This window comes from Notothenia coriiceps, unplaced genomic scaffold, assembly GCF_000735185.1.
Source record: "Notothenia coriiceps isolate Sejong01 unplaced genomic scaffold, NC01 NC01_scaffold00037246, whole genome shotgun sequence".
Classification (NCBI taxonomy): domain Eukaryota; kingdom Metazoa; phylum Chordata; class Actinopteri; order Perciformes; family Nototheniidae; genus Notothenia; species Notothenia coriiceps.
In genome coordinates this window covers 25,717,512-25,744,663 of record NW_011369947.1, presented here as the reverse complement: position 1 = coordinate 25,744,663, position 27,152 = coordinate 25,717,512, and the positions used below count along the sequence as shown (strand labels likewise).

The window sequence follows — 27,152 nt, the reverse complement described above, 5'->3', positions numbered from 1 at the left end:
TGTAGAAACAGTAGAGACGCAAACAGTAGAGAGTAGGGAGATAAAGACATACTGTTGACGGGGGAGGGGGAGGAGAGAAAGAGGAAAAAATGAGTAGATAGGGTATGTAGAGACGGGTGGTCCTGAGGGAGGAGGGAAGGGTAGCTAAGTGAGTCACGTAAGTCCGAGGTAGGTGGGGGACAGTACCACAACGCACGTCACACAGCCTCCTGCCTGAGTTTGGGGAGAAACTAACCGTACACAGTTCTAAACTTTGACGACGTTCGCCAAATATTGAGTATTTATTTGGCCATATTTCCATCAAATATATTGATGGCCCCGAAAATTATGTCCATCGTAAACACGTGAAATAAAAAGGTTCCGAACAGGAATTGTCACAGCTTAACATTAAAATACAATGACACAGATTTCAATTAGTGGTAAGCACCGGATTTCTCAAGCTGTACATTATATAGAAATGTGTAAAGTTCCACACAGAGTTACTCAAACTCCAACGATATAGCAAGTTTCCATACCATAGAAGGGACCAGCTTTACGTACTGCGTGAAATGAGAAAGGGCCCTGGTCACTATATACACACACACACACACACACACACACACACACACACACACACACACACACACACATCACACACACACACACACACACACACACACACACACACACACACACACACACACACACACACACACACACACACACACACACACACACACACACACACACACAAATAAGTTATTCACACTTCAGAGGGTGTTGGTTCTCAGAAATGCCTCAGGTCAGATGTCACATACACAGGAGTCCTGGATCCAAACTTAGACCTCTCTGTTTGTCTCCTGACATGACATGGCCCCCCCCCCTCCTCCCTCTCGATATCTCTCTCTATCTCCTTTCACACAAACACTTTCATGTGACTTTATTTGCGCCGTTTCTCCCTACGCCCTCTGTTCAATGCGGCGCCGTTTCTTCTGCTGTGAGGGCTAACAAGGTTAGTTCCGTACTTTTCATTATCAGTGATAACAGAGCAATCTCGCAGGTATCGATTAGAGCAGCAGCACTTTATGAAAACCATCCAGTACTCTCTCTGTGAGTACGTGAGGAGGAAAGGGAACGTTCATTTAATCACCTCCGAGATTTGTTTCCCAGTAGGGGAGGGAATGAAGAGTCACTGCGCAGAAATCACAAGGTCTCGGAAGCAACGATGCGTCGATAACAACGCCATTGTTTCTGAAATGACTGAGGTGGCATCTTTGCTCAGTGTCTGTCGGCCTCACAGGCTGAGGATCAAAGTCTGCCGTATATCTTCATCAGCCATTTCAAAAGATGGAAGATGAGTAATCTGGTGACATGCAATACTAATGATTAGACTTCTAGTGCCTTAGCAGAGCATCAACAGCAAATGCACTTTTATGATTACACAAGATATATAAGTTTATTGAAGGTTCATTCATAAGAATAATCATAGATATTGATATGCTTTAATGTGAGGATTAGACTTTCATAGCAGTAAGAATCACATTAAAATGTAGTATTGAAAAACTAAAATCACAGCCTGGAGTTATGGCCAACAATGTGTTCTGTTACCTTGGCCGAAATATTTTATCCTTAAATCAAAGTGGACGTTTGTGCCAAATATGAAAAAGTTCCCTCTCGGGGTTCTCGAGATATATATCGCATTCACAAGAACGGGATAAATCAAAAACATAATTCTTCCTGCCTTTGCTCCCCCACATTAAAAAATCCTTTGACCAAGATAAGAAAGAATTCCTTTCACATCTCTATTATGCAGACTACATCCTTATTTCTACCTCTTCAGAGTGGCAGCTTCAAATGTATGTAAAGAAAGTTTGGAGGCATGTCACTGATCCACTCCTCCTTTATATGCTGTTCTTTGATCCCTCTCCAACACACCACTAACATCATTTTCTGCACACGGTTTTTCACATTCGCTTCTCAGTTTTGTGACACCTAGATTGTAGACAGGGAATGGAAAAGTATATTCCATCAATGGCCAAGTAATAACCAGCAGGCAGATGATTAATTGAGTTTGCAGCACTGACAGATTTAATCTGGCACGTATTGCGTTAATCTGATCTCACGGACTGTAATCCTATTCGTAACTCTAATCCCACTGTCAACTAGCCTAATCCTGTTTCTGTGTGAGATTATCTCCTTCAAATTTAGCACTGGCACAAGCTCAATGCTTTCGCCCTCTTTCTCTTATTGCATTTTAAACAGGGATTTAAACTCTTCAAATTGTTTCTCTGGTAAAACGTAAGAAAAGATTTCATTTGTTTCTGAAGCTACTTTACGTGTTTTACAAATTCTGTAGAGGTGTTGATAATGAGCATAAAGAGGAATTATTTTGGTTCATTATTTTCTGCATAATAAGGGCCTTTGCAAGTGACAATGGCATCTAACCAACAAATCGTCCCAATGTCCAGTCGAGAAGTCCAGATGTATTAACTGGCAGTGTTTAAATGCAATTTAATTTGCATTCTAATACAAATGCTACTAGTACTCTTGATATATAAATTAAACCAACATTTACCTGCTGTTACTATGAGAAATAGACAATGTAGAAGATGCAGTGTCGCATATGAAGCAATATAAATGGAGACGCCAGCAGTCTGTGCGTGTCACACAAAAACTAATCAGCGCGAACACTAACCGAACCTCAGGTGGTGTTACCGTTTCAGGTCAAAAGCAAAGGACACATGATGGATGGTGACTAGCAACATTGGAGACATTGGAGGATTTTAAAGACGTGTTCACTGCTGTCTTTTTAGGGGAGATTTGCAATCAGAAGGTTAGGGTTGGAAACAGAACAACTGTGAAGTTAATAAAACTAATCCCACGGGTTCGACAGGCCCAGACACTGAGATTTTCAGAAGGAATTCAACAAGATACAAAGAAGCAATGGCATCTGTGAAAAACAAATATCAGCTGCACTTTCTTCCTTTTAGCCTCACATTCTCATGCCTTTCACCACCAGCGGGTAACTCAACTTTAAGATTCTCCTTTTACGTTTTGGCATCAACATAGAGGAAAGGGGCGGGGTGAACTTGACTGATGGACCTAACAGCTGGCGAGAGGGAGGAGCAGCTTGAAAAGGTGGTGAGAGAGCTGAGTCTAAGTGATTAGTTGTGCCCTGAAGCTCCTCTGCTCCTCTCTCACCTGTCTAATGGCAGGGTAATGGCTGAGCTGACTGACTGGCTGTGGGACTGTTTGCATGCAAGAGGTAATGAAAAAAACGACACAAACAGAGAGAAACTGAATGATGAAGGGGTGATGGATAGAGGACATTTGGAATGTCACACGGCTGACGGTACTTTGACATCAAAACTATTTCACCCCTTCCTTATCATCTAGTTTTCCCCTTTTATTTCCACTTTAAAATTAAAGGTGACCTATCATACAAAATGCACTTTTGTACGTCTTTTATACATGAATATGTGTCCCCGGTGTTCCAGGGAACTCACCAAGTGTCAGAAAACACAACCCTCTCTATTTTCCTCCATACCCAAATCTCTTAAAAAGGGGCTGCAACGGATCTGATACAGACTGATCCAGATTTGAACACTTCTATGACGTCACGGAAGTGGCGCTACGGCTATTGGGCCAACTCCACCAATCAGGAGGAGACAGCCACGGAGATTGCCGTTCGAAAGCGCTGGAGACGCTGTAGTACATATGCCAGGCCTGTAGATGGTGCTGTTCTCACAGAATCAGCCCATGCAAAGACAGTGTTAAATTGAGCGAAATGAGGAATGGCTAAAATGCATGATCTGTTTGGTATTTTGAAAAATAAAAAGTATAAATATGCCTTATATAGGTATGGTCCTACACTATATTATTCAAATATAGCATGATAGGTCCACTTTAACTTAAATTCCGTTTTAATCAGACCCCGTTTTGTTACTATTTAGTGTCCCAACTTTTTCTTTCAATTGCAATTAAAGGTCCCATGTCATGGCCATTTCTACTGATCATATTTCCATTGTTGAGGTCTACTAGAATAGATTTATACTGTGCAATTTTTCAAACTCACATTGGTTTCTCATACAGCATCTCTGTATAGTATGTGTATTCACTCTCTGTCCTAAACAGCTTGTTGGAGCTCCTNAGCCAGACACAGCGAAACTCATCCTGAGCACACACACACACTCACAGCCGAAGTAAAAACAATAAGTGTGGCTTGATATTGAGTAAGAAAAAGGTTTATAACGCTGTGAGAATGGGTCTGCAGAGAGCATTTCTCCGCGATCCCAACTCGTCTATTACCAGCGTTCAGGTAGCTCTATGCAAGTCAATGGGGACTCCTTGTTAGTTAGCCAAGGGATCCTGGTGTGTGAGGTGCTCCGCGGATTGGTCCATTTGGGCCAATCCAGTCATTTGTTGTTGATTTGGGTGTTCACACGTCACAGAACCCAGGAAGCAAACAATGGAAAATGAGAAATCTCCAACGAGGCGTTCTGGGGCAGCATAGACAGGTCTTTTCTGTGTTAGAGTTTTACTCGCTACAGGGTGTACTTTGAGGGTTTTGCAGACCGTTTGCATGCATAAAAACCTTCATAACACACAAGGGGACGGGTACTAACCGGAAAAGCATGACATGGGCCCTTTAAATGAATCAATTTTAAATGATAAAGTCATCATCTCTAGCACATTTTATTAGAAGTGATTGGATTTGCAATTCTTGTACATGATTAGGATTGCGTTGCTAAACACAAAGCTACCTCTTGTTACCCCCTCTTAAATGATGGAGAGAAGTTTGAACATTTAATACCTAGGCCTAAAGCTGAAACTTAAATAACAATTAAAGTATGATGAGGGATGATTTTTTTCTTGAGTATGATTGAATATTAGAAGCTTTCCTTTGAAAATGTATAGTTTGAATTCGGTTTGCTCTGGTGTAGTTTACCGTCTTCAATAGTTTAGGAACTTACATTCGACTCAATACATGTTTAAAATATGTCACTGCATGCTGTAATGTTTTAAGAGTTTTAGATTACGCAACACTGCAATCTTAGTTGATTGGTGAAGCAAACAAACCCTCAGGCTAAGGTTTTATGGTATATCTGCGTGTTTGAGAAAGAGACAGAGAGAAAAAAGGGCTATAGGAGTAATCATTGTATCAGTGGTGTTATAAAGGGGCCCAGTGTGATGGAGGGACAGGGACGGCTGACACTGAGAAGAAAAGACGGGCTGTTGTCGTTGATCTTCCGTCACATAAGCTCACAGAGAAGATTCTCAGCTAAACTGATCCGACAAGGATGCACACACCATGGAATAAGCAGACCAAAGAATGTCTCTGTGTTTGTGTCTGTAAGTGTGTGTGTGTGTGTGTGTGTGTGTGTGTGTGTGTGTGTGTGTGTGTGTGTGTGTGTGTGTGTGTGTGTGTGTGTGTGTAGGCCTGGATTACACTGGTCAACACACATCTCTAAAGCATGAAAGGCATGAGCATAAACCCCTCAAGGCCACGACAGAGAGGCGTTAAAGATCCTAATGACTCAAATGAAAGCCCCTGCAATTTGACTCAGCTCTAATGTTTGTATGAAATCTCCTGATTTTATTTAGGGAAGATTGAGAGCAGCCAAACAGTGTGACATGATGAATAGCACTCTTCAATTAAAAGCTCAGTGTAATGGATGACTGAATCCTTGTTAATTTAAAGCAGAGACATTTTCATTGTGGATGCACCCACAGTTATCCCATTAAAAATCCAATCAAGAGGAAGATCCTATATGTGCTGCAGAGGAGAGAACCCCATATGGATCCAGGGGACAATCTGTGTGAGCTACAGCTTCACTGCAGTACAGTGCTACAGAAAGCAAACCTTGCTGATCAGGTGGGATTAAACATTTATGCGGAAAACACATTGGTGTTGGTCAGATTTGGGCATTGTTACTGTGTGCACACGTGTCTTAATTATTATTTTCTTTAGCGTCGTAATTTGCAGCAACAAATTCGTTAAGAAAGCAATATGAGGATATCAGGAATACTGTTTAATTTTTAAATATGTTCTTGTTATCATGTTCGATAATTCCTTCTCAGGTTTATTTATTTGTATTCTTTTTTAATGTGTTGCAGCATCCAGAAAAAAATAGTTATACATTTATTATAATAGTTATAACATTATAATAAATCTTGCTGTTATTTCTATTTCTCATTAGTTCATCACTGGCCAGAGAAATACCATCGGTTGACTATATGTGGCCATGTGCAGTGTGACAGCAGTGTCAAACACACATTAGCCTTCTGAACTCTACCCACATGCTTACACAATGCAAGTGTATATTGGCTGTATAATAAGTTTGAAATGATAAAAAACACTGTCCACTAGCAACGCAGCTAATATTTACCCCACATGTCTATCCCCCCCAACCACTTTTCAGTGCACGCGAGTGTACCTTGTTCCATCCTACCACTGAACATAAACATGTCAAATAGGGTCAGCAAATTGAGAGGAAAGACAGATAGAGAGATGCAGACTTTGAAAGAGAGAGACAGAGAGAGATAAATAAGAAGTATTTACCCGCCCTCTGCTCTGCAGGAATGTAATCTTGGCTCGCAACAGCGTGGTAACACAAAGAAACCCGCTGCAACAGCACTACTAAAACAGATACAATAGACACACACACACACACACACACACACACACACACACACACACACACACACACACACACACACACACACACACACACACACACACACACACACACACACACACACACACACACACACACAGACAGAACACACACACACACACACACACACACACACACACACACACACACACACACACACACACACACACACACACACACACACACACACACACACACACACACACACACACACACACACACACACACACACACACACACACACACACACACACACACACACACACACACACACACACACACACACACACACACACACGGCCTCTATTTATCAGGCCACAGCCATGATGACAGTGGGTGTGTCAGTTGGCAGGTAGACAAGTTTAAAGTCTAAGTTGTGTGTGTGTGTGTGTGTGTGTGTGTGTGTGTGTGTGTGTGTGTGTGTGTGTGTGTGTGTGTGTGTGTGTGTGTGTGTGTGAGAAGTTGAATTGTCATCTATGGGGGACTGTTACCAATCCTTTTTTATGACATGGACAGCAGTGTGTCTGGGTAAGCAGGGACCTGCTTCTGGGTTAAAACAAGGTCGCTCCTTGATTGCACTCCAGCCCCTAAACGCACACCACATCCGTTTATGTACATAGAGTGCATTACTTAATGTGTGTGTCTGTGTGTACCAGGGTGTATTGCCAACCACCCTGTCCTGGGATGGGTGTGGCCTGAAGTAAATGAGGCAAAAACCAGACTGAGCGGGAAATCAAGTAGAAGGCGCAACCTAGATGGGAGGAGAATGAAAACAGGCAGCGGTGGACTAGACTAGAATAGGCTTGCATCAAATTAAAGTGGGATGGTACACTACTTATAAGCTGGCAGTTTATCCATGTGTGGGTGGAGTAGAGCTGCAGTGTTACAGTTAAATTACTGTAGAGAGTAACCTATATTATTTCAGACACATTCTAGTAGAAAATAATGAGGCAGGAATTAGCTTGCTTGCTTCTGGAACCTGAGCCGACTATTATACTCAAATCTGATTAAGAATGCTTTAGAGAACTCGAGTGATTAGCGAAGGTTACTTCCTCAACATAACGTTTAATGCTTCTTCTTGCAGTTTAGTCAGATACACTGCACCGCACTTTTCCACCTGTCTCATCAGTTTTTCTGTCAGCCTTTACGACATGAGAGCAGATATTTAGCTGCACATAGGAATTGTTTGTGCGGATTCAGAATCAGTGTCTGTTTAAAAGTGAATCAGTAATGGGTACAACGGTACATTTAAATTAGGGAGTTATGGCAGCCGCTATCCTTCTCCAAATATTTACCCCGCGTCGACATAGCTGAGCCATCTCTGCTGCACCAACCAGAAACACAGGCAACGGAAAGGGCTCTAAGGTTAGAGCCTGGGTCTGAGGCCACTGAACACCCACGCATGCATGTTCATTCTAAGCGCACAGAGACATGCACACACACACCAGCACTTAGTTTCAATTATATGGCCTAGATGAAAACTTGGTTCTGATTAATTGCCCTGCTTGGGGGTCTATCATCCACATCTGATTACTGCCATGAAAATCTTCCCATGAAAAATGGTGATTTAACTCTTTTTGCTATTTCTGGTACTCGTTTAGTCCCTGCTCTAATTTGCTCGGCATGGATGGAACAAGCGTGGTTTAGTGCAGGACAATTATGAGTGTGTGATCTCTGCATGTGCATTTAGTGTGTCTTTTCATGTGTGTGTGTGTGTGTGTGTGTGTGTGTGTGTGTGTGTGTGTGTGTGTGTGTGCACCATATAAAAAGGAGGCCAGAGAGAGAGAGAGACAGAGAGAGAGAGAGAGAGCGAGAGAGAGAGTGAGATAGAGTGAGATAGAGAGAGTGAGATAGAGTGAGATAGAGAGAGTGAGAGAGTGAGAGAGAGAGAGAGGTTGTTGGGGAAATGACTGGGTTTGGGTGTGACCTCCTCAGCTATGCTCTGGGGATCATGTGAGACCTGTTCTAATTATACACTTCTCAAGAAGAAGGCCGATCCTCTCTCATGGGCAGAAAGTGTGTGCACATGTGTCCATGAGGGTGCAGTGTGTGTGTGTGTGTGGGGGGGGGGGTAGACTAGTAAAAGGAGCGATTGGGATTTGTGTAACTCAAGTAAATTAAGAATTTGCTCTATTTTAACCACTTATCCGGTGCGAAAGTAGAGTAGGCCATGTGATTTTTCTGTGTGGGTTTGTGGGTCTAGGCAAGAGGAAAACCTTAATGTGGTGAATGTGTCCATGTTTGTATTGAAGTCCTTATCTTCTGGTGTTTATGTGCAAATAACAACCTTTGCTTTGAGTTTTCTCTCTTTCTCTCTCATACTTCTGCTGTTTCCACTGCCGGTTTCAGAGACCTGCACTGTTTTTCATTTACCAGTGGAAAAAATGGGCCGTACAGTTTAAAAAACTATCCCCCATCTCCATTAATACACAAGTCCTAGTGGAAAATGAACGTAAACTACCTAAAATAGGTCCCTTGGTTCCCTCAAACCAGCCTACATATATATGCCAGCTCTAATGTTCCAGTGGCTGACCTTTAGCTCAGCATGAATAACGATTTATAAACATGTCCTGATCCTTGTGCCTTTAGATAGAAAGCTCTCCCTAAGAATCGGCTAAACTCAGGGTTTGTTTAAAACCTGTTTGATCTGTGACTTTACGATGTTGTAACTTTGAAGATCAGTAGCACACACACAAGTTTAGTAGAATAATAGTGGCAATCTCACCCAATAATAATAAGGGCCAAACTATGAAAATGGGGCTCAAGATGTAATACACAAGAATTACTTAATCTGGCTTGTAATTTTGAGAATCACACACACAGGCGTTAGCGTTAGCACATTGTGAGGAAACTTGGGGCGAGTTCAGCCTGGGCTTGACAATGTTCCTCTGTGCACATCTGGCTGTAAACACTGTTCTCTGAGTCGACTCACACACGCTGTCCTCATCCTAACCTTGCTCTGTTCACACACTGCCAGTGACCACGAGTCACCAATACAGCGGCGGAATACAAACAGAAGTAAATCAAAAACACACACACAGCCGAACCTGAGCGGTTGTGTGTCAATGCTGGAAAACTTTGGGCTGAGGTCCGCCCATCTCTAGAGCTCTCGTGCTCCGATAAAAAGAGAGATTGTGAAAGAGAGAGAGAGAATGAAAAAGAGCTGTTTGCTTTACTGCCTTCCTGCTGCTGCCTAAAAATGGAATATGACTGCATGCGGTGCCCCAAATCTGCCCCTAACTTCACTGTAAAACACACACGCATGTAGAGAGACACAAACACACCCCCCCCCTCTAACTGCCCCTAGGCCTCTGCACAGGAAGTGGTTTGACTGAGCGAGATCTACACGGTGATGCCATCGCCTCGTGCGTCTCGAGCTGTTGAAACGCGTTGTGCTCAGGGCATCCATATGAGTTTGTACATGTGACAGCCGACTCATATGAGTTTTGCTGTTCAAACATTGGCACAGAGCGGTGTTTTTCACTTCCAAAGAGTGTGCTGGTTCAGTGTTTACGCACAGTGTAATCAGTCAGAAATGGGACTGACTCCTAAATGACTGCTAAAATAAGAAGTAGTAAACACCCGCCAAAACACTTCAGCCTGTCCTAGAGAATACCACAGTGCAGTGTTACAACGCCTGACTTCTGCTTCCTGGATCCAAAAAAGCAGAAACTCCACCCCCTTCTCCCCCTCTGTATGCTTGGTCACATGTTCCAGTCACCTGACCAGAAATAGGTGGGACCAAGGAAAGCACATGCTGCGGCCAGATGGCAGCATGATGTAGAAACTGTAGACAACGGCTATTTCCAGTTTCTAACTCCATATATTCACTCAAATGGCCTGTCAGACAGAACATGCTTTCTCTTATCTGTGGCCAATCTGTCTGAGAGCAGACCTCCAGACTCCCTGTTCACCACTTCTCCTTTCTTACCTTGAGTGAGTCGAAGCAAGCGATGACCCGTCCGTTGTCCACCTGACAGCTCTTGGCCGGATGAGCAAACTTGCACTCCTGGTCCGAGCGTGAGCATGTGCCCCTCTGGAACTCCCTACATACCTCCAGGGTCAGCCACTTTGTGTCACGGATGTGTGCCATGCTCATAGCCATGGCGACACGCGGCTAAAGGTTATGCTGAGTTGAAATCTGGTCTAGCGTAGATAAAGTATTTCTTGTGTTTTAATCCACAACTTATAGGTCTTTTTTTGTTTATTTCTTGACAAGTCTGTGATAGGTGTTTGTGACGTTGAATGAAACCTTTCAAATACACTTCTTGTTGATTGAGCGAGGTTGTTTCCAGAGTGAAATGTTGCAGGACGAATGGTATTAGTTACGTTTTCCTGATCAATCAATCACTGAAGAAGTGTTTGTATCCAGGTGATGACTTAGCCTAACAATGAAGATGTCACTCTTGGCCCGACCTTGCTTGCTCAGCGATCCCAACTGAAAACATTCACAAGCCGAGGAGGCAAGCACAAGAAGCCGAGAGCCCTCTGGTTGTGTGCAGTGGAGCAGGCAACGGAGGTGATAGTCTGGGTGTAGCCTGCTACAGGGTTGTGTGGAGGCTTAGAGGGTTGAAGGCGAAGGTTAAAAGGCAAGGTGGGTGAGATGCTGCGCTGGCCTGGTGGTGATGGGCTGCTGTAGTAAGGCTGGTCAGCGGGCCGTCAGGTGAGGAGAGCTGAGGCTGGAGCCCGGCTGCGAGGAGTTGGTGGTGATGATGGTGGGTGAACGAGCAAGTCGGAGCGTATGCTGAGGGGTGGGTGTGGCCCTTGTCCTTACACTCGTTTTATTGTGGCAGCAAGCGTGCGAGGCGGGGGGGAGGGTTGGGCTTCAGCTGTAGAAGCAGGTCGAAGCTGCAGCAGACATCAGGGAAGGCACTTCCTCTGGGGAGAGATAGAAACGAGAGAAAGAAAGATTAGATTGATGATCAGATCCAAAGAAAACGTTCAAGTTTATCTCTCTTCCATTTATCTTTCATAGGAGGTTCTGACGGGCAGCATATTTGATCTGCCGCTAAGTTATGCAGCTCTGGGCATAAATAATATGTAAAAATGTCAGAAATGCAGGGGTGTCAGCTTAAACAAATAAAACTTTCACCCGCCGTGCACTCTAAACACACATGGTGCGCACACGCTCATCACGCCACGCCAAACACACACTCACACAGAAATGCACAAAGCAGCTATTCACAACTTGAAACATCTCCTGGTTAATGCAGGCAAATCCTCTGTCACTTACAGTCGAGTACAGCAAAGCCGGCCATTGCAAATGTGTTTAGAGGTGGGAGAAAGCAAGAGACTGAAAGCAGAGGGGAAGTTGAGGCAGGGCAGAAGGGAGAAGAGGTTAGTCATTTCCCTTCTTGCGAAGCGGTATGAGAGTGGGGACCAATGAGAGTTTGCAGAGTTGCAGCAACATTCTGGGCTGAGCGCCAGGTGAGAGCAGGGGGAGGAGCAACGAGGAGGCTGACCTGCATGCTGCTGGAAGAAGAGAGACAGGCTGAACTAATCACTCTATTTCTAAGACTACCTGATTTATCTGCAAAGATGATATGTTTCTTCAAACCAGCAAGATCCCTGATGATATTGTTCTCCATTAACACAAACATTTCTGAATAAAAAACACCACCATGAACACTGCGGTGATCATCTCAGACAGAAATGAACTGCCTGCTGGGATAATAGCATGAAAATCCATTGGTTTTCTTTCAGGGAATTTGAATGATGTGGTTCCCCGTGGGCCCGGGCAGCTCTTATCGCACTGGCAGGGTAACTCACCACACCCTGTGTAGAGAAATCGCTTTTCCCAGAACAGCATTTGCACCTTCAGCAATGCTATGAAACCGCGTCTTACTTTACAGCACTGCAACACTGCAACACACTATATCAGAGCCCTGCAGCAGTACAGCCCAGGTCATAATGAGCCAGCAACATGGATATATGTTACAGAGGGAAGGAGGGGAAACTGCTCCGTTTCACCTTGAATGACCCCAAAGCTAGCAAAAGTAGCATAACTGCTCGAAACGACCTTTGGAGTGCAAGCATAATCAAAACACATACCCTACGACAGCCCTACCCCCATAACACACATGCACAGGCACACACACAGCCAATGAGCTTCCATATCATGCACTTAATAGCGGAGACTAAAATAAATACACTTTTCGATACAATTCTAACAGAAAATACTTGCTATATATGTGAGCAATCATTTTTTGGTCAGTTTTAAAAGACTTTCACGCCAAAAACATTTTTGACTTTGGGCTTGATTGAATGTTTTGGAATAAGATTTCATTTATTTGAATTCCTGTAAAAATGTGGAGTCAGCCTGTACTAATCTTACTGTGTAACCCTGTATGCCCCAAGGACCTGTCATTTACTGTTGATGTTACATGTGTTTATTGCTACAACTCAGACTGATAGGGCTGATGGCAACACACTTTTATTACACAAACATACGTTCAAATAAGTTCAGGTGCACTCTGAACAGACTCAACTCACGCCAAAGCTGGACTTGAACTCATTTGGTGGAATAGAAATATGTATTATAACATGTTTTAAAAGGTACCATGGGCCTGTATTCAATTAAATGAGAAAATGTGATGAGTTCATGCATGAAAACACCCTTCTTTGTCTGTCTGGCTTCCTAATCGGTTTCTATGGTTTCTATTAGAGTCAGATGAGCACATATTTGTGAGAGTGAGAGACAATCTACAACGGAGTAAGACAGTGCCAGATTGATAATGAGCGCTCATTATGATCCATCATGTCTGGACATGGGTGTCCCACTCATATTGATTTCTGCAGCGCCATGGTCTTTCTTGTCAGTATGCCACTCCCTCGATTTAATTCCACTTTGCTTGTCTGTGTTCCCTGTCTCCAAGGCATCCGTTTCAAATAGATTGATGTTGAAAACAAACTTCTTCTCCTCTATAACCAGGAGGCGTGTGGCGCAGTGGTTTGTGCGTTGGTGTTCGGATCAGGTTCAAACCCCACTGCAGTCAGCATGTCGTTGTGTCCCTGGACACTTCACCCCAAATTGCTCCTGTGGGGATTGCCCACAGTATTGAGTCTGTAAGTCGCTTTGGATAAAAAACAAGTAACATTTAATGTAATGTAATAACCAAAGAACAGTTTTTTTAACCAGCGGATCCCACTCTACTTTGTTCTCCCTGATTTGTCCACCCCCCCCAACTCCGTCCATGCCCTCAATGTGACTGTCTGGCCGACGTTCTCTTCCAGCACTCCCTGAGACTCCAAGGTCTTGCAAGCTGGTGCAAGGTCAACCACACTGGAGAAAGGGAAGATGATGAGAGAGAGGGGAGAAAAGAGAGAGAGAGAGAGAGAGAAAGAGAAAGAGAGAGCAACCTTATGCTTCCTATCACCCTTCAGGACACGTGGCAGACACATTAAATGGCTGCAAGAAGAGGAAGTGTGTGTTTCCAATATGAGCCCATCACCATCAGCTTACGGCCATGTGACTCTAGCATATGCCTCAACAGCACAAACGGTTTCCGGCATGAAAAGTAAACCTGCCCGACTTTCTCTTGGTTATGAGTCACAAAATAAATCTGTTCACGACGCGTCAGAGACGCTGTTGGAGTACACTCCTCACCTCAACGGAAAGCGCCAACTGCGCATTACTGTCAATGATTTGCAGGGTGGGCTGTGATGGATGGCACATTATGAGGTAGTTCTTTTTTTTAAACAGAATGATGTTTTTTTTTGTTAAGGCTTGTCTCAATTGATTAAAAAAGTTAGAGCAATCAAAGAGACACGCTTGTTTTGAAGTTGTCATGTGAATAACAAAAAGGTGTGGTTCACAGTCATGTCACTTATTGTTTAAAATTGGACATGTGGCACATTATACATGTAGCATATCTTGATATCAAAGGTCATTAGTTATCAGAGGATCTGCTATTCTCATAATCGCATAGGAATCTAGAAAGGTACTAGTATCAGGATAGTAATGTTTCCCATAAACCTGCTGACAAACAAACTGAACCGAAGGCGTAAACCCATTGCTTGAGGTAATAACTCATAGTGTTTTACTGATGCAGTAAGGACATGCTTGTTGTATTGCAAGGTCTTCTAAGGCTACCCTTAGAAAACATAACTTGTATCCGAACCTCCTATAGAAGGAAGCGTCCTTCTCTAATGGTTTGCTGCTGTTCAGTAAAAGGAGTGGTTTCAGCATATTGACAGAGGTGGATTCAGGGTGACAGTGTGCTGAGGCAGGTCATCTCAGTGGAGGACGTTGGAGGAAATGCAACACCCCGGGCCTCGCTTCTGCTGCTACATGTGCTCAGAATATAGCATGTCAATATTGCCCTCACTGACCTTAGCACATACAAACACACCAGTGCGTACTGTATATGGACACGGGAGGAGGATGTACTCCTCGCTGCTTCTTCATGCTTTAACGTTCTGACACACACACGCTTTCTCGTTTGTGAAGAGATTGCACCACGTATGGGTCTGCATAAAATGAGGGCTAGAGCAACAACACATTGAATTATAAAATATGATGCGTACACTCTATCATTTATTTCAGAGTGAGTAGAAGCTAAGGATAAAAAGAGTTCACATGGAGAGCAATGCTCCAAAGGGTATTGGAAAAATAAAAACTCTGTTCATTCTTGCTCATTTGAGTACCATTATTGTTATTGACCTCCTTTTAGCCATTAGCATCAAGGCGTCGTATTCTCTCAGCAATGAGTTAAATTCACTCATTTTTCTACAGATTAAATAGTGTGTATTCTGAAAGGGTGTTTTAGGCTAGCAACGCACAACAAACAATGCCTATTGATTCTTCCGAGAGAAAACCATTGGAGACAATTAGATCTCTTGTATAGAATACATGGACAGAGCTTTTGACACATACACACACACACACACACACACACACACACACACACACACACACACACACACACACACACACACACACACACACACACACACACACACACACACTACTACTCTCTCTACTACTACTACACACACTACACTAACTACTACTACACACACACACACACACACACACACTACACACACACACACACACACACTACTACTACTACTACTACTACACTACTACTACACGTACTACTACTACTACTACTACTACTTACTTCTACTACTACTACTACTACTACTACTACTACTACTACTACACACACACACACACACACACACACACACACACACACACACACACACACACACACACACACACCCAAATGCAAACATATACAAACACACAAACATCTTTTTGTCCTGAGAGAGGGTATTCTTAAGCTGTGGTGAATATCTGACTGTGTGTGCAACACTGCATCTTTGTGTGTGGGTGTATGTGTGAGAGTGTGTGAGAGTGTGTGTGTGTGTCTGCGTGTGTGTATGTGCGCGCACGTAAGGATGTGGTTAAGTCAAGGGGCGATGAGGATAATATCTGGCATTATGGTTTAATGAGTGGCTCATTGGCTCACATTTATGCTATCTATGTCCACGTGCTGGGAGATAGTCAGGCTGCTTTCTACATGTGCAGAAAGGTTGAGAAACATCGAAATAAATGAAAGGAAAAAAAAAGCGAATACAGAAGATGAAAGATTTTACGAGTACTATAATAATGTGTATTATGTCATGACCTTAGCAATTGCCAATTAAACACCTGTGGGAAATTTGTATCAAGTTCATTTTATAGGAGAAAATGTCTTGGAGGAATAGTGTTCATCTCTCCAGAGTTTAGAGATGTGTAAAATCCATGGCATGTTTAATTGAAGCAGTTCTGGTCGATCATGTTGGCCTTTTGCAGTTTATTTAGTTTTTCCCCTTTTTATTTTTTATCCATTTGTATAGAAGTCTCGCTTAACCCTTAGATGCACGAGTGACTGGACCCTACACTCTAATATGTTTTTATGTCATTTTTGTCATTTTGGTTAAGAAAAATCACTTGTATAATATTTAGTATTATATTTCGGTTCACACTAGAAATATTTTATATTTAACTTTTCACTATTTATAATTTTAGACATTTTTTTTACATTTGGAAAAAAAACGTTTTCCCATAGAAAATATGGGTCATTTTTGACCCACTTATGGAAGCTTGGGGTAGTAATACAAAAACTACAATTTCTTAAAATGTAAATTAAAAATTTGAATGGCATGATATCCAAAACATGTTTTTTGAGGAATAGCTGGAATATGAAATGATAAAAAAATGTAATTGCAAAGATACTTCAAGAAGACCACCTCACCGGGTCCAAAAAGACCCACTTATGCATCTAAGGGTTAACCTAGTTGCTCTCCCATAATAAAAACCTATTATTATATTACACTATGAAATAAATATTATACATTTAAATGAGCTTAGACCTTAATGACATTGTTGGACCTATCAATCTATCGTACACAGAATTCCTTGGTGTCGAAAGATGCCATAAATAAAGTGCGCCTAGTGGTTTTGGCATACTTTATTAGACATGGTGGCTTAGCTTCTTTATTGGTGTATTACATGCAAACCATTTTATCGTCTGCAATAGTAATCTATATTTAAATAGTCAATCATTTTCATAAAGAACAGGCCTCGTCAACTGGCTTGTGTTATAGTGGGTCTAATACATCGAGGGAAACCGACCCAGTGCCGTCATACGTATAGAAACAGAGGCAAGGCAGGGGGGTAGCTAGAAGAGACTGAGCGAAAGAGAGTGACTATTGAGGCAGGGGTGTGTTATTAAATGTAACTGCCATCTATCTCTGCTTCAGAGACGGAGAGGTTTAAGATGTCAAAGCAGGACCTGATGCAACTGCGGTGAAGAAAAACAAGGACAGGCATGTGTTGACACGTGTATCTCTGGACACAACAACAAAGAAATAACCAGACATTTATTACTGGCACCACGAAAGTCAGTTCCAACGTACTGCTCGACCTGCTTATTATCACTGTTGTGTGCTTAATACTGCTGAATACTCGGTGTGTTTCCTTTATACTGCAATATCTGATAAACAATAATTACTGAAGGCCTGAATAGAATAAAAAAAGGTCAACACCATGGCAAGTTAACAGCTCAAATGTGTCTCTGACAGGGGTCGCGTCGGTTCATTTGAATTTAGCTTGGATTAAGTCAAGTGAAGGGTTTCCTACGCAGACAGAGCTGTGTCAAACTGTTACTCAGGGGGGCTGCAATGTGGTCATAACACAGTAGGAGCATACAGAGAAGCCCTCGTGTAATAAAGGCTCAACCTGTCAGCGCAGATTCAGCCATGCACGTAATCCTGTCTGTGGGGCATTCCCTAGATCAGGGGCTACACACATAAATGCAGGGTAGTTTGCACCTAAAGTCAGACACACACATATACAATAATACCCAGAGAGAGCCATGTCATCTTTGACATTATTAGCCATGGTATTTTCATTGCCAAAACAGCACGTTCCTCAGGCTCCTGTTGGACAGAAATGGATAGTCTACCAGCAGCCGAGGGATGAAGTCTCAACAATGCAATCTGCCACACATCTGTCTGTGTTGCGCATGCTTGCATGTGTGTACAGACTTTGTGTGTGTGTGTGTGCTACTGTCTGAGCCACCCCGAGTCCCTCTTAGTCACAAAAACAACATTCCTCCTCATTGCCCCAACCACGGACACACCACCAAGAGGAAACCCAGAGAGGGCGAGGGGGAGGAGGGCAGAGGTGGCAGCGAGAGGGACAAAGGAGAGGGGATAAAGTTTAGAGCTCTGATAAGCCTCTGAAATAAACACTATATGTATTTGACCTGAATTGTGTCCTGCTGTTTTCAGAGTTTTTGGAATGTTCCAAAAGAAGTAATGCCTGCCAACACTTGATATGTTTCTGACTAATAGCCAGACAGAATCGCACGTAAGAAAGCACTTTCAGTCTGTTCACCTTAGAATGATCCAGACAAGCTTAACCTAACTCCTTACAGAGTTAATTATTACAGGGTAAGAAAAACATTACAGGGCAATCTAAATGTAACCCCCAAAGCCTTAATAAAGTACAACACGACTTACTTTCATTCCAGTACAAACATCGACAAGTAAAATCCCTCCATTTACTGGGTCTCCTTCTCCCTGTCTCTCTCGTTCTTACCCCTCTTTCCTTCTGTCTTCAACTTTCTTCCTCTCTCTCAAGCACTCCCCCTCTGTCAGACGCATGAAAACACTCACTTAGTCAAACACACACACACACAAACACACACACAGACAGAGTCACCCTCTCACACACACTCTCTCCTCCCGCGACCCGGAATGCTTGGCAAGATTCGACTGTACTGAAATACTGTGCTCACCATATAAGGTAGCAGCAGCTTCACATGTCACACGTAATTTACATGCAGCGGGGCGGGAGTTTTGCCTTACATACGTAGAAACACATATGCAAGACCATGCTTCACCCTTTAGGCTGACGCAGCAAAGGGAGGGAAGAGGGACGAGAGAATCACATGTTACCATTCCTCGTGTTAACTAAGCCCTGCAGGATCACTCCCAACATGTCCAATGTTGAGTCAGATGGAGGGAATGAAAGCTGAGTGGGCGATCTATTGATCCTCTCCACTGCTTCCTGGAACAACCATGGCACTCCAAACACACACACACACACACACACACACACACACACGCAAATTTCCTTGCTAACTAGCGCTCCCCTCAGGAAGTAGCTATTGTGTCTGCTTTGAGCCAAGAATGTGTCTTATTGTGTGTCTGTGTGTGTACGTGCATGTGTGAGACTGACTTATCTATAAAACAAGCTGTAACAAACCAATGTTAACCCTATGGCCCACATACTCAACCCGCACACACACAAACACACACACACAGCAGACACTAAAGCAAACAATCCCCTATATGTCTACCTATGTTCCAATGCACCGAATGACACTTTGGAAAGTAAAAGCTGCAGCACACACAGGAGGAAAGATCTAGATAAACCAATGAGACAAGGAGGAGGGTTATGAACCAAGCTCTTACCTCTCACATTGCTCACAAGCTTGTGTGTGTTTGCTTCCGTGTGTTGATAGGCTCTGTGTTTATGCGTGTGTTCAGACAGGCCGCGACAGCAGACCCCCAGGCACCGGCTGGACCATTCTCAGGCAGGCAGGCAGAGAGCAGCAAGGCAGAGCGACTGGCAGAAGACAGGCAAGCGAGTGAGCGAGTGAATCAGCAGCGAATGAGTAGAGGAGCTGTGCGGAGCCGAGCGCCAGAGTGAGAGAGAGAGGAGTGTGTTTGTGTGTGTGTGTGTGTGTGTGTACGTTGCAGTGTTGGCTGTGTGCGCTAGTGTCTCCCCTCCCCTGCCTCTTGAAGTGGATGTGCTGGGCTGTGTCTCTACTGACTTCCAGCCTCTGGATAGATATCCGTCTGCTGCCCGAGGAAAGTGCTGCTCGCTGGGTGGCAGTAGCAACAGCTGTGGAGGAGGAGGAGGAGGAGGAGGGAGAAGAAGAGGAGGAGGAGGGAGCCTACAGATCCTGCAGACTGGGCATACAGATCCTGCAGTCCCCTCTCCCACCCTCTCTTCCTCACTAAAGGCTGGCCACGCCCCCCTTAAAACAACACCAGGAAGTAGTGGTTCACTCGCAGCAACACTGCCCTTGCCTATCCAATGAGGCTGAGGAAGGAGAGAGGGAAGTGGAAGGAGAAGAGGAAACATTGGGAAAGCACAGGAAAAAAGATTAAGAAACTGAAAAAAAGGGAAGTTAGTAACAGGATGAAGATAGCATCGAGGAAAGGCCATGCAAGGTGAGGAAGGGCATCAGAAATGAGAGCTGGGTTTAGTTATTACATATTAACAGAAAAGAAAATAGCAGTTGGAAAAGAATGAACAGATTAAGGGGATGTGGAGGAAGTCATTAAGGAAAGAAGGGAGTTTACAACTAATTTAGTCGAACTTCTATCAGGTGTCCCCCTTTTGCTGTGGCATGCAGCCCTCAGACCCCTCAGCACAGCCTCACATTAACAGCTCTTGCCCGCACCATAAAAGCAGGACACATCGAACTGCACTAAATCTAAATTAACTACGCTAGTAAGTGGCTATACATCCAGAATAACACCGAGCGTGTAAATACAGGCTATTAAAAAGATGCAGACCAGTGCAGTTTGGTTGCAGGTCAGCAACATATTTCAAAAAAAAAAACGCTAACCCAGACAACACTGAGGCAACTGCTGCGGCCATATTTCCTGTGTTGTCGTTGACTCAAGGCTTCTGCCGCCACAAGCCTGTGCTTCCAGGCTAAAGCCAGGGAGGCTAAAGGAGCCTCCAAGAATGTGATGCTGCAATATCCGGTAGCCATGGAGATAGTGGCCTTGGCATCTGCAGGATTCTTTACAGGTTTTGAGCAGTGTGCTGAGGCCAAGTTTTCTGTCTGGTATAATGTCCATGACTCACTTCATTTCATTGTGATCAAGGAGAAAGTGCATTCATTACGCCGCCTAAACTAAAAATATCTATTCAATTTGTAATTTTACAAAGAATGCAAATTCCAATCATTGCAAGTGAATTACGTTTCTACTGAGATTGCACCGGCGTCCATATTCTCATGTAAGAAACTTTTCTTTCTTTCTGGTGTATTTGCCAAAAGATGGATAACCCTGAAAGAAAAATCCATCAATGCTGTGTAAAACTGTGACACCTGCCTATTCCTTTCTTCTATCATTTTCTATCGCTGCAACCCTCTGTTCAATAAAAAGCGGGTGATAAGTCATCTCTAATTCACACAGCAGGCCCTTAAACCCCGGGTGACAATCTGTGGTAGAGTCCAGCCGCAGTGCTAACCCTAAACCTTGCCAATGTTCTGGGGCAGTGCACCTCTGAACTCAGACAGACTAAATAACGTGTTGAATACCCCCAGACAAAAGGAAGACGTCATAGGAGGCCGTAGCACTAGTGTGCTGAGGTGCTCACATGTTGATAGACAGTGCTATAATTGGCTACAACAGCAAAGTGCATGCCTCGATCTATTTCCAACCGCCGTTCATTAGTGATGGAAGGAGATCTATTTCCAACTATGGAGACAGCCCTGCTACATAAACAGTATGACTTTTACATTAGCAGAGCAATCCGTTTGACTGCCAATCAATGGAAGCAGCAGGTCGCTCTTACCGACGAATGGAGTTGTCGTTGAGCCATAATGAAGAAACATGGTGATTGATGGTGATTGGCTCAATAGGAGAAACATTAGCAACGCCTCCCAAGTTTTGGGCTTTCTGTGAAACTCAGACTCTGATGTGGAATTTCCCCTCTTCTTCTGCAGCTGAGTGTGAGCCAGTGCTTCTGCTCCTTTCTTTCGCTGCATCTGTTTCCTCTGCCATGCTGGTCCATATTTCTCATTCTCTATATTTTCTCTATGAGCCTGTTTTCACCCAAGCAACTTGCCTATTTGTCCGAACTCGAAAAGTTCTTATCCCCCTACACTAATGAGAGGTTTGATTACAGAGCCAAGCTTTGAAGATACCAGATGGTTTTCTCATTGAGTTCCATGAGTTTTTTTATGCATTTAGGCTGATCAAGTGTACAGCAGGAGACTGTTTCTCCTTTTTCTATTTGTATCTTTATCAGTCATACACTTTAACTTCCTGCTCCATACGTCTTGTGTCTTGCAGATAAGAGGATGGTGTGACCGTTGTTCTGTATAGAAGATCATTGAGGCCATAGAGCTGTTTAGGTATGAGCAAAGCGCACCAGAAATCAACTTCCTTGGTGTTGAGCAAACTGTTCACATGCATAACCAACTGAAAACAGGAAGAGGTGTGTGTGTGTGTGTGTACGTGGCCTAGTTAAAGGGGAATTCCAACCATTTTACACATCAAGATCATTGAGCTAGTCATGGGTGAAAACATAAAGTAGTACATTTCTGAAAAGTAGCAAGGAAAAGAGTCGTTTGACACAGAAACTCGGAATATTCTAGAAACTCTCTCACACACTTCATCCGTCACAAATAACCGTAAACCAACACAGTCTGGCATGGCTGACCCCATCTGCCTCTGTAAAGCCATCAGATCCTAACCCCTCACCTTCGTCCACCCTGATATTCGCTCCCTCCTCCCTGATGAATGCAACTTTCCACCTTAAGCTTCCCTATCATCTCAGCGCTCTGCTATTTCCCAGCCGTCTGTAAATGACACTGGCTGGCTGATGTGAACTCTCACTCCACCGAGGAAATGTTCCAGAGCCTGTGTGTGCCAAACTCTGACGGCTCATCTATCACCAAGGCCGCAAATACACATTACACCCCCATTACAGACCATCACAGCAACAACTGCAGAAGTACACAGTTTTGCGGAAAAGGCCCGCAGCTTGGAGATGCATTCAACGTCTGCCGTTTCACAATAGTTTATTTTGGAGGTTGCCGAATGAGAAAGCAAAGTAGTGCTTTGAAGACACTAAAAACAATATGTTTTGCATTTTACTTTAGAATACACTGGGAGCATCCCTCGTAAACCAAAAGTGCAGAAATATGTTATATATTACCGAACAATGTACAAGTGGGAGAAATTATAAATGTGGTTAAAGCAAGTCATTTATAGTGTGCATATTTGCAGACATTTCCCTGCTGCATACTTGTGGTCTTTGCTCAACTTCTATCCACTTTGACGCAGTAAAGGGAAGCAGGTGCAATTCAAGCTGTCACGTTTGAAATACAGAGAGGAAATAGCACACTGTCTTGTCCCCATCTGGCACCATTGTGTGTGTGTGTGTGTGTGTGTGTGTGTGTGTGTGTGTGCATCTCCAAGCTTGAAGCTTATCTTGAAGATAAAATGCAAACGAATGGAACCACCCTTTGCAAAGAGGCCTTTCACTCCATCTTTCAGTCCTTTTTCTGTGTAAATGCAACCCGCAGATACACTGCTGCACATGTGAAACTCTCCTTACATCCCAAACCTCTTACTAACTCTATGCCAAGTTGTATAGTGGGCAACATTATAGCAAACATTGGCTTTCCTAGAGTTGATCAAACTTACGTCTTTGCAAAGTAGCGTAAAAAACGAGTCTGTTTACACCAAGAAATCGTCACAAATAACCCAACTCTAAAATCGTAATAAATAAATCCAGAGAAAACACTCTATAAAACCAAAAGTCATTGAACCTTAGTTATCCAGAAAGTGATTTTAGAACCAGCTTACCTGTGTGTCTGTCTATCGCTGAGGCGCCACTGGGACAGAGGAAGTCACTTCAACACAGGTCACACTGACGCAATGCACTATGGGATGCACCCCTTCATTTGTCTCCACCTCTACCCATCTCACTCGTCTCTCTCACTCTCATAATAGCACCTTCTGCTTGGCAACGGCCATACCACAAATGTGGTCAGGTTTGCAGCGAACCATCACTGCGCAACATCAAGTCTCCATGACAACCACTCCTTATCTAATTTGCATCTTCTGCTTGCATTATCTACTGGAGCCAAATATGGTCGCCTTGTTTTCCCCCCCGCCTCTCTCTGCATCCCCTTTTTATAACTTCCTCTTTCGCTTCATTTTCACATCTCTCTGTAGTTAGCGGCTAATGTATATGCACACAGATTCAGCCTGTGAGTGTGAAAAGAGGAAGTGCCTCTGACATTAGACAGTTTGCAGCATAAAAGATAAGCACTGAAACAGTTTTTCAAATCAGGAAGTGGAGTGTTGTAGAGGCTGCTGTTGAGGTACTTTAAAGGAAGGAGGACTGCAGCATGTTATCACAATCCTCCCATGGCAGGTACATCGTCACAACATTTCACTTACCCCCTGAGTTATTTTCCTGTGGACTCGATTTGGGCATTTGGCCTCCTCCTCCTCTTTCTCCCCAAAGGACTGCGTCTATCAAACTATCAGTGGTATGTTGAACCAGGCCCCAGGAGCCCACACGCACAGCAACACTCAGCAGCACTCAGCACCTGTCTCCGACTGCAAGCCGGAGAAAGAGACGCGGTCAATCACACTGGACAGTGCAGCAAAGAGAAAAGAGCAGTGGAGAGTGGGAGGCAGACCAGCTTTTTATCAGCAGAAAAATACATACAGAGCCGACGCTGTGCTACACGTCACATGATGGCTTAAGCACTTACTTTGTTGAATATAATCATTATGAAGTCAAATGTGGAAATGTTTATTTACCATAAACAAGTTGCAGCCTCTGTCTCATGCCCATGTTGTTCAAATATGTGGTGATGCAAATCGGCAAGACTCTTCCTTTTTCAAACATAATGTTGCATTTTACACATGTGAAGCTGCTTGTAGCAATAGACTGGATACAAGGAGGTTTTCAAAGCACACAAAAATGAAAATCATCTTATTATGTATACAGTATTTTTGACAATGTTAGGGACGATATTTCTGGCATTTGGCTGCATAAGGATAAAGCAATATTGTAAAACATTTTACAAAAACATTCTTCCCATCCTTATATACATCAAGGTTGTTAAAGGATTCAGGTTGAAAAAATGTGAAGGTTTTATATAATATAATATCATATTATATTTATATTACTTACACAATAGCTAAAGCGAAGTTGTTGCCAATGAAAATCTTAAGTCCCAGGCTCGTGCAACATACAATACACGTAAGATATAAAGACAAATATGAGGAAGCAAAATAGTCCAATCAAATTCTTAAATGTACCGCCTCACCATTTAGTTATGGTGAAGGCGTTACTATTATAACCTAAACATTTTGTGAATAATTTCCATTGAGAAACATCCGTCTTTACCTTAGGAATATTTTGATAGAGAAGAACACAGGACTGATAGAGAGCTCGTCACATGGTGCAACAACAACCTGAAGCTCAGCAAAACACCTTGTGGTGGACTACCAGAGGAACAAGAAGCCCCCCGTACTATGCCATCCAGGGAGAGGAAGTGAGCAGACTCGATTCATACAAGTACCCAAATCAACAGTAAAACTGTTTAAAAACGTTTGATTTGACTTGCCTTTGTTAAGCTTTGTTGTTCTTGTTCTGCTGTTTGTCTACTAGTGTGTATGTTCACTGAGAGAAACAAAAAACTAAGTCAAATTCTTGTATGTGTTCACATGCTTAGCCAATAAACCTGATTCTGATAGATTTACAAATGATGTCAAAAAACGTGTATAGTAAGGTCCAAATATCCTTTTCCTTTCATAACCAAATTCTTCTCGGTTCATCCATGATTTCATGTAGAAGTTTATGCAATATTAAAAAAAGTGACCTTGAGGGCAGTTACTGAGATATATTATGGGACAGGTGGACATTTCTCATAATAACTGTGCGCAGTAACTCTGTCACACACTATTGTGTTTAGCTTTCACCACTTTTCATTTCCTTATAGTGTTTTTTTCTTGTGCAAAAATGTATACTTTTACCTTTTTAGGCCTCCCGAAATCCTAAGAGGAAACTGTCTGAGAAAAAAAGTCCACACTGAGACTACTGCTTCATCTTAAGGAGTCACAAGTCAAAAAGACCCCCCTTTATACAGCAATATAGCAGCTTTATCTTTGCTAAAACTAATAGAGTATATTTCTGTGTTTGTTGACAGTTATTGTACTACTGCTAAATGTTATCTGGTTATGATTTATGATGGTAAACAGGCTAAACATCCAAGAACCTTTAAGGTAATTCATGTCTTTACCACATATTCAGAATATTATCTGGAGATGCAACCTCTCATTGCAAGCTTTCTAGACATATGATTCCTCCACGTGGCCTTAACCTACCCCGGCAGTATCTGGAGAAGCTCTGAGGAAGCATCAGAGGCCCAGAGCGCCAGGCGGCATCTCCTCCTCTGGGCTGCTGAGGCTCTGGGGATTGAAAGTCAATGAAACCAGGCCTAATTTAGCCTCTGCTGCTCCACAAGCCAGCTGGAATCAGAGTGGGACTCCTTCCCTTTTTAGGGCTCCCTGGATACTGTCGTCTGCAAGTGGCACTTCAGCATTCCTCGCCACACTAAGGACCGAGAGAGAGACAGAGGGAAAGATGACAGCCAAAATGTGTTTTATAGACGCTGCATTATAATTGTTATCAAGGTCTAAAAGTAATAAACTTGCACTGTGGGATCTATGGAAATGTTTTCCAAGCAGTTTTTTTTTTTCTATGCAAAGTCTTTATATTACTCACACTGTAAACCTATTTCAAATGCCATTTTGACACTTTCAGTCATTAAATCTTTACATATAGAAGGCAGCTTGGCCCTGTAAGTGACTGACACACACTTCCCACTGTCACAGCAACTACCCCTAACGTCACACCAGTAATTAGGCATGAGAGGAGGACGATTCAGAGAGTCTGTACTTACACAATCCACTCAGCTTGGCCATGACACCATGTCATGTTATATTTAATATCCTTCATCTGCACTGAATCAAGATGCTGTCGGCCAGGAAGTGTATCTTTCCTCCATCGTGATCAGCTGATTTTCATGTGACAGACAGAGAGGAAGAGAGAGGGAGAGAAAGAAAAAGGGAGAGAGAGATGGGTTATCACTTGTCTTCCACTTACACACATACAGTAGTATTCTATTTTAATGTATACGTTTAAACATTGATCAATTT

General features: G+C 43.1%; 1 protein-coding gene across 13 annotated transcripts in view; it reads right to left on the bottom strand.

Annotated features, from left to right (window-relative positions):
- mbnl1 (muscleblind-like splicing regulator 1) overlaps positions 1-24,583 on the bottom strand; it is a 42,769-nt gene extending 18,186 nt beyond the window's left edge. For 4 of the 13 annotated variants that reach the window (XM_010795341.1, XM_010795344.1, XM_010795345.1 and 1 more), the window contains exons 1-2: positions 18,675-18,922; positions 10,588-11,534 (exon numbers count right to left, since the gene is read on the bottom strand). In XM_010795341.1, the coding sequence (XP_010793643.1) occupies positions 10,588-10,761 (174 nt within the window). In that variant the 5' untranslated portion in view covers positions 10,762-11,534; positions 18,675-18,922. Of the gene's footprint in view, positions 1-6,541; positions 6,629-10,587; positions 11,535-11,889; positions 11,982-18,674; positions 18,925-19,631; positions 20,027-23,777; positions 23,925-24,377 lie in introns of those variants that run through there. The other 9 variants (XM_010795339.1, XM_010795342.1, XM_010795334.1 and 6 more) reach the window with 7 other exon arrangements.
- Positions 24,584-27,152: the final 2,569 nt, after the last annotated feature.